This window comes from Aythya marila, assembly GCF_965140915.1.
Source record: "Aythya marila genome assembly, chromosome: 1".
In the NCBI taxonomy this organism is placed as follows: domain Eukaryota; kingdom Metazoa; phylum Chordata; class Aves; order Anseriformes; family Anatidae; genus Aythya; species Aythya marila.
In genome coordinates this window covers 10,662,225-10,681,705 of record NC_139042.1, presented here as the reverse complement: position 1 = coordinate 10,681,705, position 19,481 = coordinate 10,662,225, and the positions used below count along the sequence as shown (strand labels likewise).

Genomic DNA, 19,481 nt, shown 5'->3' with positions numbered 1-19,481 from the left:
CATCTAGCAATTTTAACATTACCATTCAGCCAAAAGTGATGTGAAGATTGTAAATACAGACACAAAAGGCTCTGTGGCATCTCTCCCACTGCTGAATTACAGGACATGGCTGAGTTACCAAAGTCAGCATCTTCGTTTTGTACCCTACAGGCTCTAGCAGAAATACTACACACACATCTTGGATGAGCCCATCCCTCCTTTTCCATCCAGCAGATATTTGCCATTCAAAACAAACAAACAAACAAAAAACAAAACTCAACAAAGAATGAAAATGCACTGAGCTTATCAATTAAATATTGATCAGCTATCAATCTCCAGCTACCCCATGCCTCTCTGACAAATAATTTTAGTTCACATAAGGTAGAAATCTACATATTCAGTAGGAGACATGTTCTAAGCAGTTGGTTTCTGGAATTCACTCGACAGCAGCAATGGCATATTCTCTAACCACAGGCATGGACACAGGGGAAGAGCAGCTATTTCAGCATGCCTTGTTTTGACTATATGGTCATATAAATGGCCAAATCTTACATCTTGTGCAGATTGGCTCCTGCATGCAGACACATATAATATTCTCATAATGAACAGTGCCCAATAGAGCATTTTCCAAGTAAAGTACCACTAACAAGCTGCTTTTTTGATTGTTGTTGTTGCTGCCATTGTCGAAATTGCTGTTTTTTCCCTGTTAGCATCAAACTGATCAGGCTTCATCTTCTAAATCTACAGCTGAAATGAGAACAACATTCCCCAAATCAAGAGCCAACAGGAAACATATAATCAAGAAAAAGAACTGCAGAAAAGATAAGTTATTTTAATTACCTTCAGAATTATACAGGGATTCGCTCTGGTGTACATTATAATCCCATTGCTTTGCAGAGTTCGCAGACGTAGAGCCAACTTGAATTCCTCTTTCTTGCTATTTTCAGAAACACGGTATTTAATGTAACTATTCCCAGCAAAGCTAAGGGAAGTGTGGCCTGAAATAATCATTTTGAAAAGACACGTTCTTTTAGTGACACATGAAAAAATTCCATAACTGTCAATCTAGTTAATTACAGCAAATGAGAATGAGTTTAGGATGAAACTTGTAAATAAACTCCAACCTTGATGGGGAAAAAAAGCTTGCACCTACTAGTATATATGGTATTTTTTCATGAAATTGTTTTTCAGTGGATGGGGGAAAGGTCTATTTCTCCATATTTATAATAAAAGAGGGTTTTCTCCAAGTGTTCAGCATTTTTAAGGTTATCTACCCCTGGTCACACCTCTCTCTCCTCACTTGTAACAGAGGGAGTTAAAGACAACCATGTTTGTACAGCAGGGAGTTGAATTATGGGTATAAAGTCTGGTGTGGGCAGATGGCAGCCAAACCTGTACAGTTAATTCCCTGCAACCACTGCCCACGACCACTGTGAAAGAACTTATTATCTGCTGTGCTTTTTCCAAGAACACATCACGCAGCCTTGGATTCACTGAAGTAAATGGAAAGCTCCACTTCATGGGCTCCCTACCGCTCTCTTTGTATCCAAGGGAACAACACAGCTGCAGAGAACTGACACATGTCCTGAAAGTTTCTTTTTGGGATGCTGTAGTGTTTTCATTAGTAAAGGCTGGAATTTTGGTGATCTACATTGCAAGCAGGAGTTAACTATAGAGCTTTGCCCATGGCAGGAAAGCATCTAGCATAACAGTCTCTAGGAAAAGTCCTGTTTACTCAGCAGCCTGTTTCAATGATCTGGGATTCAACCCAGTCAGTAGGAATTTCCCAACAAAAGCTTGATCATGGTCTTCATGCAGCCCCGTAGCTGTAAAGCCGATTTTCCAGAGCATATGAACAGATAAGATAGACCAAGTGCCAGTGCTGAGAAGGGTTAAACAGTAGGTCTTCTGTTTACTTCAGTGGCACCTCTATCTGCAATATGAGAATGACAGCCCTTTTTTTTGTTCAAGTATATCCCCCTTTACCACTGTGACGTGCACCTGAGCACTCGCCAAGCTTTCCAGGTGGGCATTGGCAGATGAATGGTCTCCGGTTAGCTTCGTACCCCACACACTGCATGTCCCCTGGACACGGCTTCTCCAGACAGGGATCATTAGACCCTGGGCACAGTCCTCCTGCAATAAGTTAAAATACTGTCAAGGACACGGTGTAAAACATGATCTTTAGTAATGCAGAACTAATAAAAGAAAGACAATTATTGATCTTGCTCTTCAGTACAAGCCAAGCATGGCTTAAGAATAATAATAAATAAATAAAAAATATTTCAGGAAGAGATGCCCTGCAGACAAATACTTAGCAAAACACTGCTAAGTTTTTTTCAAAGTGTGCTCTAAAACCTACGGCAGAATATTATGAAAACTGGCTATTATTAGCAGTGACTGGATATACATTGGTGTTGTGATGCTCAGACCAGTCATTTATTCACAAAGCCTTGTTTACAGGGAATTTAGGGCTACCAGAAAGCAAATAACTTGTAGTTACACAATCCTTTTGCCCAAGCATGCCCACGTAAAGCAAATTTAGAGAAGTAGAGTTCCCTGAGAGGCAAAATAAGAAAAAACAATTCCCTGGCTATGGAATGACAGCTGAACTTTTCATCTTTGTACTGCACAGGGCACACTTGCAGTCTGAGCACAAGGCACAGGCTCTGTCTTCATGTTCCTCCTGGCTTTTCCAAGACCTCACATCCAATTGCACACCTTGCCCAGGCTGCCAAAAACCTATCCTCCTTTCTCATGGTTGTAACTACAGAACTTCTGTTGCATATGAAACTCCGTATGTCCAGGCCAAGACCAAGCAAACAAACAAAACAACAAACAAACACACGCACACCAAACCAAACCAAACCAAACCAAACCAAACCAAAACAAACCAAACCAAACCAAACAAAACCAAACCACAACAACAACAACAAAACAAAACAAACAAAACAAAAACAAAAAACAGCAAAAGAGGAATACTTGTCTTGGACACTAAAAATGCAAAGAAATTTTGAAAATAAAAAATACAGTGACTGTATTTCCTGATATTACCTAATTGAGGAAAGAAACAATTTTAAATAGTTAGTTGCAACTGATGATTACAAAGGGGGAGAGTGTAATTTGGATAGAATTAGTTTGAATGCCGCTGTTAGCTCTTTCCTTATATGTTTTTAGTATGGAATATAATTTTGCTCAAGAAAAGGTGAATTCAAAACTACTACTAACTTCAAAATAGAAGTAATATGAAGAGACAGATGCATACTGTTTTTTAAATTCACTTAGAATACTATCATGTGATACAATTTCATTAAGGTTCTTTGAAACCTAAATTTTTAACGTGTAACATGCTGAGTATGACAATGGCTAACTTTAAAGCCTGCCAACATCATACTTCTTGGATAGAACTTCTATATAACTTTTTCAAAGTGTCTAAATATATGTTTCAATTGCTCTAATCTTAATTTTTTTTTCAAGCACTACCAACAGTATGCAAAACACAATACAACTGTTCATGCTCAATTTATGAATTCTCAGGATTACATGAATTTCTCAACGGTTAGCCTTTTGCTGGTAGTAATAAAGAATTTAGTACATGCAGGGTCAGCTTCTACCTCTGGATGTCTGTGTGCAACTGCTATGAAGTTATATGCTTTCAACTGCAGGAAAAGCCATTCCCGTCCTTGCTTCTATTGATTTGCAGCCAGGGCTTGAACTAAGAGAGACCCAGTTGCTGGGAATGGACTGGCTTCTCTTTTTTTTTTTTCTCTTTTTTTTTTTTTTTTTTGCCTATCAAATTCATTTACTTCGAGTAATAGATACAGGCGATGATATTAATGATAAAAAGCCAGCACCTTCCTACCCATCAATTTCTGAATATTGTCAGTTCTTGGTTATTGTAGAACCTTAGTCATATTCAGATATTACTTTATTTTTTGAGCATATGTATTTTATTTACAATTTATAAAGGAAGAAATCAACCTGTCATAGAATAAATCCCTAAAGTAATGAAAAAAAGAATCTTATTGCTCTCACATTTTAGTACAAGCCAAGCAGAGCTCATAGCAAGCATAGCTGAAATTACCTGGTACTGTAAGTATTTTCTGGAAAAAGAAAAATTACCGCTGCAGGTTTCAAAGTGGACATGGGCTGACTACAAATATGGCAAGGACTGTAAATGTCTTGCTTGATGTACAGCACAGTCAATTTAATCTTTAACATCCTCCCCTCCTTTGTCAAACATTTGTTTGAGAGGTCTATGCAGTAAACGATTTACAGTACTGCCTGTAGCACTGTTAGAAAATGATGCATGGCAATCTTTATTAATCAGTTTAGTAGGTAACATTAACAGGAATAACAGCTGCAATATACAGTCATACTTTAAGTCTCATCCTATCAAGAAACAAATGTTAGTTTCTGCATTGCAGAATTATATTCTATTCAAATACAAGGTCTACAAAACTTAACCAAGAATATGTTTTTTATAGCTAATTTTTTAACCAGTTCTCTGGAATTCAGTAACAAGTTACAATTACTTCTGAAATTATATTGGGTGATTAAATATCTATATGCTGGGTTGTACATTCTACTTGGCTCTGTAGGCTATTTTAATTTATTCTTATGTGACAAATACACAGAACTGTGCTGTGTGCATAGATTCTCTCTTCCCTGAACACACTTAAACCTTATGTGAAGCTGTAATTCAAATGAACCTCTGCATAGCTGACAGACAAGTCATTTGGACAAAGGCCCCACAGCTTCTTGGTGCGAAGAAGAAAGGGACGGAGATTCTTGAATATGGCTCTACAAATTTTCACAACCCCTAACCCATGACTGCATCTTTGACATGAAGCAATAAAGCAACAGGTTACTTTGTTATCCATCTCTGCCAGTGTTTTAGCTGATTCAAGCTCTGATTTGTACTTGGGAGTCATCTTTCCAAAGGCCAAAAATATATGGAAAGGATCTAATGTGTTTAGTATAACTGCAGATACACTAAAGAACTGCTTATCCTGGCAGGCCAAGAATAGTTCTTCTGCTAAGCTACAAGAAAATCAACTTTTTATTCATCCTGCTGCAGCAGGATTTCATAGCTGTCACAAAAGTTTTAAAATATTCAGACTTGGGAGAATAAATGCTTTGTGCCTGTCTGTATGGTTATAAGTACGTAAGTTACAAATCTGTATTATTGCTTTGCCCTAGCTAACACGCATTTTCAGGCTGATTTCACAACTGTGTGAAGCAAAATTGTGAAATCGTTCAAGGGTACTTTGTCCACATCAAAGATTTACAGCTTGAGTTTAAATAAAATTATTCTAATATTGCATTTCCACTCCAAAGAACAGTCTATTTACCATTCAATAGAGTTTCAAGAAATATGGATTTGAATTGATCTCTTTTTTTTTTTTTTCCTGTACCCAAGTCCAGAAAACCCATGGTATTCTCTTGAAACTCACATTAGTATTAATAGAGCTGTTCTCTACAGGATATCCCAGAGACGTAAGGGATAGTGTCAACCAGAGCATGGCAGGGAAGGTGGAATAGGCCCACTTGATTCTGACAGTTCATCTTCAGTTTAATTGTCTGAATCAAGCTAAAAGTATTACAGACTCCCTACTGGTATACTGAGGAAGAAAACATATCAAAATGAGACATTTATTTAATTACTGTACACCCAAAGAAGGATCACTTCCAGGAATGTAAACATATTTTTTAAATTGCGTGCTTCATCAATGTTAACTTGAGCCTTGAGGTATTTGGTGTGTTTTTATAAGCCCATTCTCCTGAATCTCTTGGAATATATATGTATATATTCAGTATTAGCCCATTTCTCTCATTTGCAGAAAAAAGCTGGAAAGGTGACTCTGAAGGTCAGTCCCAGAAGGCAAATAAAGGGAAGTTCCCATCTGCTACTTTTAAAACAATCTAATGATTATTTTAGTGATATATTGGGTTTATATGGCAATGTTTTGGTAGCAGGGGCAGGTTGCAGAGGTGGCCAAACCTTGGGCTTGAGGAATTTGAGATAAGGGTGATAACTACATGAGGTAACGGACAAAACATGGACTGGACATGGTTGGAGAGTGCAATAACTGTAGAGAACTCGTATCGTAATGTGGTGGAGGGACAAAGAGTGTATGAACTGTCCACCTTTGCTGCTGTTGCAATGATGTTATGTTGATTTGGTGTGGGGGATTTTTTTTGTTGTTGATATAAGTGAAGTTTATGTGATGAATGTTTATGAATGTCTGTTTTAATGACAACTTAAATATGTTTCTCACAGAGGCTGGTAGTGGAATGCATTGGGCTTACATGGCAAGGGTTTAATAGCAAGGGGCTGCAAAGGTGGCCTGTGTGAGCAGAGCCCAGCAGCTGCCCCAGGTCAGATCAGAGCCAGCTCCAGACGGATACAAAAGGGATCCGCTGCTGGCCAGAGCTGAGCCATGAGCAATGCTCATTGGACCTCTGGGACAACAGATTGAAGAAAAGGAAAAAAATAAACTTGTGCTACAGCAGCTGGGAGAGTGAGGAGTGAGAACAACCCTGCAGCCCCCAAGGTGATTGCAGCAGAAGGGCAGGAAGTGCTCCAGGCACAAGGCAGCACAAGTTCCCCTGCAGCCCCTGGAGAGGCCCCTGGTGGAGCAGGCTGTCCCCCTGCAGCCCATGGTCCCACATGGAGCAGATCTCCACGTTGCAGCCCCCCCATGGGTGGAGGAGCCCCCGGTGGAGCAGGTGGATGTGGCCTGGAGGAGGCTGCAGGCCATGGAGAGCCCCTGCAGGAGCAGTCCCTGGGCTGGAGCTGCAGCCCATGGAGAGGAGCCCACGCAGGAGCAGGGGGTCTGGGGGGAGCTGCCACCCACCCGTGGGGGACCCGTGCTGGAGCAGTTTGCTCCTGGGGGATGGACCCCGTGGGATGGAGCTGTGTGGGAGCAGTTCCTGAAGAGCTGCAGCCTGTGGGCAGCCCCTGCAGGCTCAGTTCGGGAAGGACGGCATCCTGTGGGAGGGACCCCACGTGGAGCAGGGGCAGAGAGGGACCGTGAAGGAGTGGCGGAGACGAAGCATCAGGGACTGACCGCAGCCCCCATTCCCCGTTCCCCTGTGCCTCTCAGGAGGAGGAGGTGGAAGAGGGTGGATGGAGGGAAGGTATTTTAAGTTTGCTTTTATTTCTCACCGATATAGCTTGTCAGCAAAAGGCAATAGATTATATTAATCTCCCTAAGCTGAGTACGTTTCACTTGTGATGGCAACTGGTGAGTGATCTCCCTGTCCTTTTCCCAAGCCATGAGCTTTTTTTATCATCATATTTTCTCCTCTTGTTCCTTTGAGGAGCAGGAGTGAGAAAGTGGTGTGTTGGAGTTTTGCTGCTGTGGTGTGAAACTACCACAAGCGTGAAGGGAAGACAGTCAACCCATGATACTTGGGTTGACTTGGTTAGCTTCTGTTGAAGAAGACTATGCTTGTTTAGCTTTAATTTGCTTTTAGTTTTGGAGCACAGTGACCAGGTATTGTAGGCAATGATTACAGTACACATATAAATGCATACACCACAAACTTGGTTCTGCACAGGCCAACCATGGGTTTCAGTTAGCTTGAGAGCCCCCAGAACACACTCACGGTATGTCCTAAGTATGTCCTACCACACAGTATGTCCCAATGAATCAGTTTCTCTTCCAGTTTTAGAAGAATGGAAGTTTGGCCTACTCCATCCACTGTTTGGTAACAGCTTCCCTTAAGACCTAGGTGACAGACAAAAATCTCCACTCTCCCTGATTCTACAGTCAGGTCCCCACTTCATGCTTCAGCTCTCCTGGGTTTCATATGAGATCCTGCATTCTCAGTATAGGTCTTAAAATAGAGAATATTCTCAGGGAGAAACATCTCCCCTTACACAAGCACAATGTTAAAAGGACTGTAACCAATTTAATGAAATCTATCAAATTTATCTGCAGTTCTTTGTTCCCAAGCATAGACAAGACACCTTTTCCTTTATTCTTCCTGGCTGTCTTGACAGGACAAGTCAAGAGGCACTAGTATGTGTGAGCTTCCTGGAACTGGAAAGAGCAGAGGTTGTTCAGGATCCTGGTATTAGGACTGGAGTTGTACAGACAAGAATCTGGGTTCCTTATGCCCAATACTGCAAAACATTCAGGACTCTATGAGGTGATGTGTGCTCTGAGGAACTGAGGAACAGACCACCATTTAAGATTAGTTCCTAGATAAATAGCAGGTCCTATAATGCATCACAGTCTATGATTTCCTTTTGTGAGAACATTCACGACATGCTAGAAGTGGCTTCATAAAGTCTGAATTGCCTGGTTTCACGAGTGGTCCAAGACTGCTATTCACTTGATTAAATAACATAGATGTGAGAGTCTGCACTTTCGCTGAACACTTCTGGGTCTATTAGAAAAATTCTTTCAAACTATTAAGCCAGAACCATATTAAACACTTGAAATGGAATTCATCTCATCTAACTTTAGGGCATGATTCATCCGACTGATTTTAGACATCCAAGGAGAGATGTATCACATCATTAAAAATACCTCATTCTTTCCACTGTCTGGAAATGAGGCCTGGAGTGACCAGCTCACATGTAGATATATACCCACATTTGTCAAGATAATTTCAATCAAGCCTTCTCCCGTATTAATGGAACCTCACTTTTATAAGGTTATAACACAGAGCCATCCACTATAGCAAAGTAGACCCAACAAAACCTGCTTCTTTCCTGCATCTTTGTCTTAACACAAAAGAATTACTTTGCCACATGAAAAAAGCAAAACAAAACAAAAAACACAGAAAAAGTGAAATAGATTTCTGCTTCTGAAAAATGAGAATGTCATGAGAACTATTTATTATATATACTTATTCTGGTCCTCCTATCTTTATTTCCCACAAGCACTGACAGATGTTTGCATGCCTTATATCACGTGATGGGAGATTGGCAATTGCATAGGCCTTGTAGACCCACTGAAACAAACCCCAGTTTGTTACTATATTTTTCACATGAACACAAGCAGAAGAGCCAGAAATCTAAGGAGACAGTCTGTTATTGGGAAAAAAAAAAAAAAAGTCATTCAATTTTATTGATTTTAAAGGCTTTGATTGATATAGCTGAACTTTCGAACTTATCCTTCCAGAACTGAGCTGCTGATCCTTAGAAGTTCACACACTGCCTGCTTTACAGTCTCCCTGCATTTTTATGTTAGATAACTCCGTTTGCTCACAAAGGTAATCTAGGTAAGTTATGCACAGCTGGCATGCATAAATTGTGCATATCTGTGACATCTGCCAGTGGGAAAAACACTCCAAGTATGATACATATTTCAAGAACGAGTGAATTAGCTCAAACTCAAGCTTTCAGGGTCATAATTGAATCAGACCACTGAAAACATATGCGATATTTTAATGGGCTTGTCATATTTCAAGCTATTAATATTTACTGGACTGGGTCATTAAACTATCCTAGTAACAAAGGAAGTATAATGCTTTTATTATATTGATAGTATCTTGATAATGCTGTCTTGTAAAAGGAGGTATGATAGATTTATTCTGCTATTCTGTTCTCTTTTCTTCTGGTTTGCTGCATTTATGTCCATGTACAAAGGATCAAAGGAAATATTTGGATTTTTCTGATCAAAGGAAGTATTTGGATTTTTCTAAGTCTTACTGAGCCTAGACCTTAGTATTCATGAAAGTAGTGCCATACTCAAGTTTTCTAATTAATATATCCTCAGAAGCCTGTTAAGCTCCTAAGGGACTAAACAAAGTGATGTATCTGTGTATTTACCTAAACAGCAAGACATTTCTTGTGGCTCCTTTAATTAAAAACATTAGAAGAGGATGACACATTAAGTAATGTGCAGAAGGGCAAAGCATGAGGTTTTTTACTTCCTAACAAGGTCTCTTATTTCTGCACAAGTAATAGGCACCTATAGATCAACTATTTGGTGACCTATATATTTAAATCAGCGGCTTTGGATGAATTTCTGTTACAGTCTGGATGGTGGACTTGAGATGCACAAGCCCATGCTAAGGCTTCTGGATCAACATGGGAAATCTGCACCTAGCAGCTTGAATGGGAGATGTGGGACCCATCCAGCTTCCCAGCTGGACAAGGAAATATCTGCACCAACTGTTCTCAACAGCAGTCCTCATAGCCATGATAGATGGTCCAGAGGCTATGGACCACAGACAGTAATTTAGGCAGCCTGCAATACTTAGAACCACAGAATGGTTTGGGTTGAAAGGGACTTTAAAGTCCACCCAGTTCCAACCCCCTGCCATGGGCAGGGACACCTCCCACCACACCAGGTTGCCCAAAGCCCCATCCAGCCTGGCCTTGAGCACCTCCAGGGATGGGGCATCCACAGCTTCTCTGGGCAATCTGTGTCAGGGTCTCACCACCCTCAGAGTAAAGAATTTCCTCTTTATATCTAATCTAAACCTACCCTCTTTTAGTTTAAAACCATTCCCCCTTGTCCTATCCCTAAACTCCCTGAACTTTTTGAGGATTGATTGGTACATGACAGAAAAAATTAGAAATCACTGTCCTAGCTGATTTTTTGTGTTTCCATTGCAAACTTGCTGAGCAGAGAAGAAAAAGGGGAGAGCTGCTGGATCAGAACTGTTCTGTATTGTAAAACCCTTTTTTGGAGCTAAACTAATAGATTATGAGGCACATCCACTCACTATTAGTTTCTGAAGGGAATATACATCATTACTGACTTTAATAAGTAATGAAATGAAATTATACACAGTGAAAATCTTGGCTGCCAGAAAAACAATTTCTGACACAGTGAGGGCTATCACCATCCCTATGGAGATGAGGATTTGTGATTTCTTGGTACATAAATGAGACAAAGCTATGACTTAGGGAATATAAAAGTGTTTTGCAGACAATGCTCCTGCATTGGCTCCAGGACTCAGCTGGAGGATATTGCAGCATTGTCCCTTTCAAACCTGTGAAAATCCCTTTTTATTTCAGAGCCTTTCATGTGTAACAAAAAGCCAAGTATTGTTATAATAGATGTATCTGTTCAGAACCTCTAACGCTATTACTTAAAAATTGACCAAACAGTCTGCTCTTGACTACAGAAAACACCGCAGATAGAGAATTCTGATATTTTTATAGAGATGAACTCCTAAGGCATTACTATTCATGTGCTGCAGGACACAATGATTTCTGGTTAAGTTTTATGCATTAAGGCCTATTTTCATTCCCACTGAAGGCGATGGTGTGACATGAAGTCCTGCTGACTGCTGCAGAGACAAAGGTTGGCTATTAAGAGACACAGCTACTGAATTCTTGTACAATTGTGTGTGTGTGTGTCTGCATGTGTGTTTAAGATGAGGGAGACTTAGATGTATTGATTTTACAGCAGCTTTTTTCTCTGCTCTTAAATGAAGTGGAATGAGGAGCAAATAGCTTGGCAAACAAAAGAAACAGAACTATTATTATAACTGCCTGAGGTGTTGTACTCCAAGTACAGAATCATAAGGAAGATTGGCTCTTGAGTCTATTTGTCATATATACCCATGCAAAATCGCTGCCAAAATGTGGAACAGTCTGAAACACAGAAAAAAGAAACAAAAAAAAACAAAAACAAAAACAAAAACAAAACAAAACAAAACAAAACAAAAAAACACCACCCTGACACCTACTGTAGCATTGAAGGTCAGAAATGGTGCTTGCTCTCAGTTACTCAGTGAATTATTTCATTGGTTTCCGCTCCACTCTGCAAAACTGGAGAAAGGTCTTTCCACCTGCATTGCTTAGATCATGGGTCCTTTTCCTTGGGCATTCTTGGTGCACTGCTGCAGACCAGGCTATTCTACTATGACTACACGACAGCTTTATTCCGGTGTTGTTGGAGACTGAGTGAGAAACCACATCACTCCCTCTCTTATCCTTCCTCTCCCCTTCCTTCCCCTCCCCTGGAAGTTTGTTGATGGCTCTGATTATGGAGCCTCCAGGAAAGCAGTCTTTGTCATAAGAGGCCAAAGTTCATCAACTTCCATTTACATCAGTAAACACGAACAATTCTTCCTGAGCCTGAGAAATCAATTCCCACAATACATCAGCCAGTCGTGCTTTAACGGGCTGAATTGAAATGCCCCTTCTAATCTGCATCAGAGGAATAAAAACAATCCTATCGCATAATGTGTAAAGATGGGAGGGGACGAGGGAGCGGTACTCACCATTGCACATGCAGCGCACATTCCTGTAAAAGCGGGGGCACACAAAACTAATTCGTGCTGTGCTATAGGTCATCAGGGAATGTGAATCAATAGATAGACTTTGCTCACAGTGTTGTTCCTGACAATCCAGTCCAGAGCAATTCTTCTCCAAGATAGCAGAAATACGAATCACATTTTCCAAGTGTCTCCTTGCATTGGTAAGCTTCTGAATCAAAAAGGCAGGCTTATAGAAACCACCGTTGTGCATCTGAACTGCAAACAGCATGTCAAGCTGATTGTTGCCTGCCACCGGCTGAATACTGATGATGTGTAGGCTGTCTTGCTTTTGGGAGAGCACTGCGTTTCGCAAGGTACGCCGGAACCCATGCATGTGAAGGCCCACAAAGTCTTCTGGGGAAACATTCTCAAAACGAATGGTGACGGTGTTCTGCAGCATTTCTTGGAGCAACTGCTCGACGTGGACCACAACGTCGATGGGTACCTGGAACCGGCCATCACTGACAGAGACATTCAGGACATACTTGCCATTATCGAGCCCTCCAAGGGCAATGATCTTCCCATCATGGCTGTTAACCTTGAACAAACTTTTCTGCTCTGATTTCAGTGTGTAAGTGAGGACATCATACACGTCCTGATCTGTGGCGTGAATTTTCCCAATGACTCCACCTGGAAAATCATCTTCTATGGTGACAATGAAAATCTCCAGTGGAATGGCTGTCGGCTTGTGAATGCTCTCTTCAATAACCCTCACCTGAACGTAGGTGTGGGAAACCTGCTGAGGCTTCCCAGAGTCCTTTGCCTAATATAATTAAAACAAATAAAAATAAGCCAACAAAATATGACACACATACAATGCAGCTGTCAACCATAACTTTTTGCTATATGTATTTTCACAGCATCAGTAATTCTGAAGACCTCTCATAAGAACTTCCCAAACACATTTGCAAAATACATATGTAAAGAAATGTCTCAGCCATTTCTAGCAGTGGAACTTACAAACTCTTTAGGGAAGCACAGATATCTTATCTAAGTGGATTGCAGAGAGAAATGTGTCAGCACTATGTCTCATTACTCAAACTGAAATGTTCCCAGGATCCCACAGCTATCACTTGCCCCCTTCACAGCACAGCTATTTGAAAATGGTATATTCTGCAGCAAATGGAGTTTGGACTCACTTCTACTCTGGAAACGACATTGCATCCCAGTGAAATACCAGCAGCAGTTTCTGTGCTCCTTGGTGTGCACCACAGTGTTTCAGACCTTGCTTAGCTTATGTGGATACAAGGGAGTTCAGAGTTTTTCTCAAGCGCTCTGTGTGACTTTCCCTGAAGCAATGGTTGAAATAAAACCATGCTTGAAATAAATAAAATTTATCATCCTCCAAAAGTGAAATAGGGTGCTTGTGCTGCTCCTAACAATAAAATATGAGAGAAGCACTACACTTGGACAGACGACTCCACGACCCAGAGCACATATGATAGCATCATTTGCACTTTTTTATAGGAAATAAAAGAGCAAATATGACAAAAAACCCAAGGCCATCTTGACAGAAAGGTGTGCAAGCTTGAATCAGTGTCCTTTTCTGCACTAAGAAAAATGCTTCACTGAAGCCAGTGTTAAGATAAACCACTCCACACATCCATTTGCTTCAGAGAAGAACAGACGGCTGAAACATCACTGGGCACAGACTTAGCACATATTGAAATAAGTTTGTATTTGGACATGGAGAGGAAGACTTATAAAGAAAAAAAACAGGCAGGATGGCAGTACTAATATGGACATTACCAGGAAAGGATTAGTAACTTGGAGACACTAAAAATCATGCTTCCTAACCACGCTGGATGGAGAATTTTAGAAAAGATTTTATGTAGATATGCATATACACATACAGACATGCATACATGCAGAAATTATTTCCCGTTCCATTTTCGGTTTTAACATTACTTTTTAATAAACATAACACAGAGGAGGAATCTGATGGTGGAAAGGGAGAAGCAGCAATCTGGCACATATAAATGGAAAAAAAGACTTCTATATTCTATACACAACAGAAAACTATAAAATATGATTTCACTGCAGAAATCCCTAAAGAAAATAAGACTGGGAGGAATTGGGCCTTCACAATCCAGCTGCGTGGTTTTCTGAATATTTTGGTGCATCTCAGTGATTGCGGTCTGGCTAATATTTCATTTATATGACATACTTGGATCTATATAGCTGAGGATGCTGCTTAAATGTACTTTACATGCCCAATTTTGGCTATACTGGAACTTTGGCTAGTGAATTGTCCTGAAAGGAGGATATTTTAGGATGAGGACATGGTAAGAATGAAAGATATATATATATACACACACACACATATATATATTTTCTACAAGGCTCAAAAAATGGGTTGCAAGAATATTAAATTGCAAACCTGTAAAACATTACTTTCATATGAACTGCTAATTAGCAACAGAGCTTAAATTTTTTGAATTGTACCTAGCTGAGCTTGTTACTGCTACAAACAGTATTAAAAGTACTCATAAAGGAGCAGTTATGCTCTGTTTCGAGAAATTAACTCCAGTACAGCAAGCTGAGGAAAACTGCATTTTCAGACTTAGATGATATGACCATGTCCCATTTCAATGAAAAGGTGCAGTTCACTCCCTAGACCTGCATATTTACTGAACCCTATTACATTTTCTCTGGTAAACCTGAAAAACATGGTCCAATTACTCTTGGATTTATAGTTTTCGGTAAACAAAATTACCGTGGTTACAAAGTTCCTCAACAACGACTCTAGAGCTACGTTTGAGCTTGACTGTTATATGTCTTCTTTTTACATGCTTTAAAAGCTAAGCTGACCTTCGAAATGTGATTTCATGAATTCTTGGTAGGCTTCCAAAAATTTGTGATTAAATTTACGACTTAAAAGCAGAAGTGATTTTCCTTCCTAGAACAATATTTTGCTGTCACTCGTTCTGTAGTGTATTTATATGTATATAATGCTTTTTAGCTTATTTTCCTCTCTTAGCTACAGAAAAAAAAAGGATGAAAATCTTAAATCATAACAGCTGCTGCTCAGAAAATCCATTTCATGCAGAGAAAATTGGAAAGGTGGCTGGCTACCTATTTATATTTATACAAAATTGGGTTTAGGGACATCAAAGGAAATATACTATATTGTGTACACATAAACTGGAATGCATGGTATTTACTTACAGAAAAAAGTCAATTAAAACCAATCCTTACAGGCAACTTGCCACTATGAAGGCTGTCCTTCCTTCTGTGCAGACACAAAAAATCAGGGCATACCTGCACACAGAGCACATATTCGGTTGCAACCATGTGCTTGAAGATGACTGCAGATCTCAAGACGCCATGAGGGTCCAGCGTAAACTCCTCCTCTTCATTGCCAGTGAGGATGGTGAAGGTAAAAGGGGGGCCATTGTGGAAAGAGTCTTTGTCCGTCACTACCAGCTGCAAAATGCTTGTGCCCACTGGTTTATTTTCCTTTACACGTATACACAGCATATAAAGTAAAGGAATAAAATGATACATCTCATCACGATGATAAAATACCACATTTCACTATCAAGAATATGCAAGTAAATGCTCTTTGGCCAAGGTGTCATTTCACTGTGGCATTTATTTGGCACTGCTGCACCCCATGGACTAGCATCAGAGATGGAGGCACCCACTGCATTGCTGGGGAGTGGTTGATCATACCCCGTCTGATCAGGACCAACTAACCACTAAACCTTACACCCTGAGCAAGGTGTAGAGAAGTGCAAACTCATCCCAGCTCAGAATTTTGGAGGCCAGAGTACATACCCTGGTGCAACAGGGATGAACAGTAAAATGTGTGACAGATGCTGAGGTTAAGGAGTCTCGGCAAACAGAAACTTATCAAAGAGTCAAGAAAGACGTGTTTATACTTTCCTTTAAATAAGATCATTTGATACATCTTTGGCAGATAAATCATCAAAAGCTGCTTAACTGAAACCAAATGCTTTTGCATTTTAAAAGTCAGAGAAGGTTTTGATGTGCAGGATGAACTTACTTGAATTACAGCTGTATAGTTAGCTGGAGTAAATACCGGGCTGTTATCGTTCACATCAGAAATATCCACGTTGACCGTCACAGAGGAAGACAAAGGAGGGGTGCCACTGTCTCTTGCCTGAATAACTAACGAATAACCAGATATCTGCAAAAAGGTGAAAATATTAAATCATCATGAAAGCGGTCCTAAATTTTAACTCATGTTCTTTACATCCACTGCACCACCTACCATATTCTAAGGAAAGATGTCTGGCCTCATTACCTTCCCTGCCCTTTGTATAACATTAGACTGTTTATTGCCAGATTGTGTCCCAAACTCTATTTTATAAGGCTATCAATAAACCTAACACAGCTTCACTGTATTAAAATATCTTTACTAGATGATGCATTCCTGAAACGAAGGGACAGACATGAAAACAAAGGACGGATAATATCCAAACTCAGCCTAGATGTCAGCTGGGATATGTGACCTGATTCTATTTAACTTATGGGTGGTTTCCAGGATAATATATGTTACTTATTAGAGGAAGCCTCAATTTGACACAGTGTTTCTGACACGGTGATGGAGATCCAACAAAAGTTCACAGACAGTTGGCTTACACACACTGAAAAACATTTGGAATCACCAGGGACAACACATCCTCTGTAGCAACAGGCTCTTATCCACCATTCAGTAGAAGATAAGGGAATTTTTGAGCATGCTTGTTTGCAACAGGCAGAAACAAGTCAGCATAGTGTGGGCTGTTCAGTGCATCCCACCAGCTGCATCACCCACGGGCCCTCTACATAGGGATGTGCACGTGCGTGAGGTGTGAGCATATATGGCGATTTGGAAGAGATCTGTGCATAGTTTATGGATGACAGTTTGATTTTATGAACTACATCCTTATGTCGGCCTCCTGTCTTACGACCATCTTCATGTAGTGCTCCATGCTCCCCAGGGAGAGCTGCCGACACGTCTGCCAGTGAAACCTTCAGAGGGGTGGAAAACAAAGGATGACCTGTGTATGAGATAAAACACCCGCTCCAGCCTCTTGGAGTGGGGCTGGGGAAAAGCATGGTCCCGCAGAGGGCAACAAAGAAAAGTTAAAGGTATTTTTTAGGGTGGGGGAAATCCAAAAGGACACAAAGGTCAAAGCCGTTTGGGTAGGAGGGAAGAGGACAGGCTAAATGTATGAAACAAGGAGGATCTTCTGGGCTGTGGGACCAAACTAAGTAAAAAGGGAACATTTTTAGGTAGTTTATAAGGAGAAGAAAGGGTGCAATTTGCTGAGTGTGTAGTGACAGAGTCAGGAGGAAAAACCCGTAACTATGGAAGGTCAAGAAACTGAGGCAGAGCATTAATAATTTTTTTCCCCTTCAAGCTTTAATTTTTACTGCTAGTCAGGATTGACTCCTTTGTGGGATCTTTCCCTAATTTTGTGAGAGTTTGTTTTCATTTCCATATATTCCAGAAAGGCAAATGGCAACAGACATGGTTTGTACATGATTAGAGCTCTGGAAATGAGTTTCCTTAAACTGCTAAAACCTGGGAGTCAGCACTGCCTTTGGGGATCTACAGCAGATGGGGCATCATGTATCATTTCCCCTGACGAGGTCAGAGACACTTGTGTCTAGGAAATGTGCCAAGGAAGCAAAGGAAAAGACAATATTACAGCTCACTTTAACTGAGAGAAACTTAGAAGAATGCAGATCCGAGAGTTGGCCTTAAACACGCACAGATTGGTGAGGGTGAAAGTGTGTGTCTGAATGCAGACACATATGCATATATCTCGTAGCTATGCCAAATGCAGAAACCAAACACAATCATGCTAAGAAATTAAGCCTGTGCCATATAAGAAAACTACCTAATAGCAAATATTCAACAAGCACAGCCATTATTACTTCCTTGTCCTCACCAGTCTGCAGTATAGTCGTTCTGCCACCAGCCACTGGCAATTTAATCCTGCCTTTGTGATAACACAGAAAATATATTTGCCTCTGTTTCAAGCAGTAGCTCTGCTTCCAGCAGAGAGCTGTTCCAGCTGAGCCCATATTCTGGGGATAGCAATCAGCTTCCTCAGCCGCATGGCTAGGGGGAAGGAGGCGTGCATTTCTTCATGTGTTGCAAGACTTCTGAAGTCATGTAGTACTCTCTTGCCCTGCTAGTAGCACAGGCAACTGTATTCATTTATTTATTTATTTTATTTTCCTAAAAGCTGATAATTGCTAGCTATGGCAAAATGCTGATAAATCACCCTGAATGAATAATCCAGTGAGCAAACAAAGCTGCAGACGCCGTTTAATGAAGCACTCTTTCACTTTTGGTGCAGCCTGGCTACTCCATAACATCACCTCCCCAGTGAGATGTTTTGCAGAGCACTAATTAATGGCTGAGGTCTCGGCTCGGTGCTTGGTGCCACAATCTGCAGCTCGCTGTAATCAGTCCGTTGCATACACTGCTGCATGCACGTGCAGGAGAGAGGAGGCAGCTCATTAACACAGCAACAGCTGCCGGTGGCACTACAGGAAAAATCCTGAGGCTTTCTTCCCCAACCTGGCTTCTGCGGTTGTGTTGGTGCAGGATGGGAGAACTTCCAGGGCAGTTGGCTTGCAAATACAATTGGGGATAGGGCTGGGGTGGGAAGAAGTGGAAGAACATTTGAAAGACCTGCTGGAGCATCTTAAGCTGATTGCTGCAGAATGAAAAGCAGCTTCTTCACAACTGGCTAGCAGCAGAGTTGAAATCAATACACATCTGTAAGTCATTGTAAGTTAAGAAATCCCACGTGTCTTACCCTTTCTCTATCCAATTTCTTTTTAACTTTCACGAGTCCCAAGCCAGGATCAACCGAAAATTCATTGTCTCGATCACCACTCACTATGGAAAAATGAATCTGGCCATTGGAAGGACTGTCCAGATCTTCCGCTATCAACTTTTTTGAGAGAAAAGTGAAAATTAGCAAAACAAATATTAAACCATCTGTATGCTCCATTAACTGCTCAATGACCCAAGAAGCAGGACTCCATACACTGTCAGACCAGTCACATCCGAACCACACACCACCACTGCATCAAGCCAATCAGCTTGTCACAGAAGACTCTCCTTGGACCTTTTCAAAACTCTAGCATTAAAACATATAAAAGGTTTTAATCTCAATGAGCTATATAACAAATGGCATATAACATAAATACAATATATTTCACTGAGAAGTTGAATTCTGTCTTCCAGTAAAACACACTTGTTTTAAGCTGGCTCCTGAATTACGCCTTAAACA

General features: G+C 40.6%; 1 protein-coding gene across 1 annotated transcript in view; it reads right to left on the bottom strand.

Moving 5' to 3' along the window:
• The window catches only part of FAT3 (FAT atypical cadherin 3), a 93,390-nt gene that overhangs the window by 42,527 nt on the left and 31,382 nt on the right, over positions 1-19,481 (bottom strand). Inside the window, exons 8-13 of the mRNA XM_082751489.1 lie at positions 19,002-19,139; positions 16,226-16,369; positions 15,478-15,675; positions 12,181-12,979; positions 1,981-2,115; positions 820-977 (exon numbers count right to left, since the gene is read on the bottom strand). Of these exons, the coding sequence (XP_082607615.1) occupies positions 820-977; positions 1,981-2,115; positions 12,181-12,979; positions 15,478-15,675; positions 16,226-16,369; positions 19,002-19,139 (1,572 nt within the window). The remainder of the gene's footprint in view (positions 1-819; positions 978-1,980; positions 2,116-12,180; positions 12,980-15,477; positions 15,676-16,225; positions 16,370-19,001; positions 19,140-19,481) is intronic.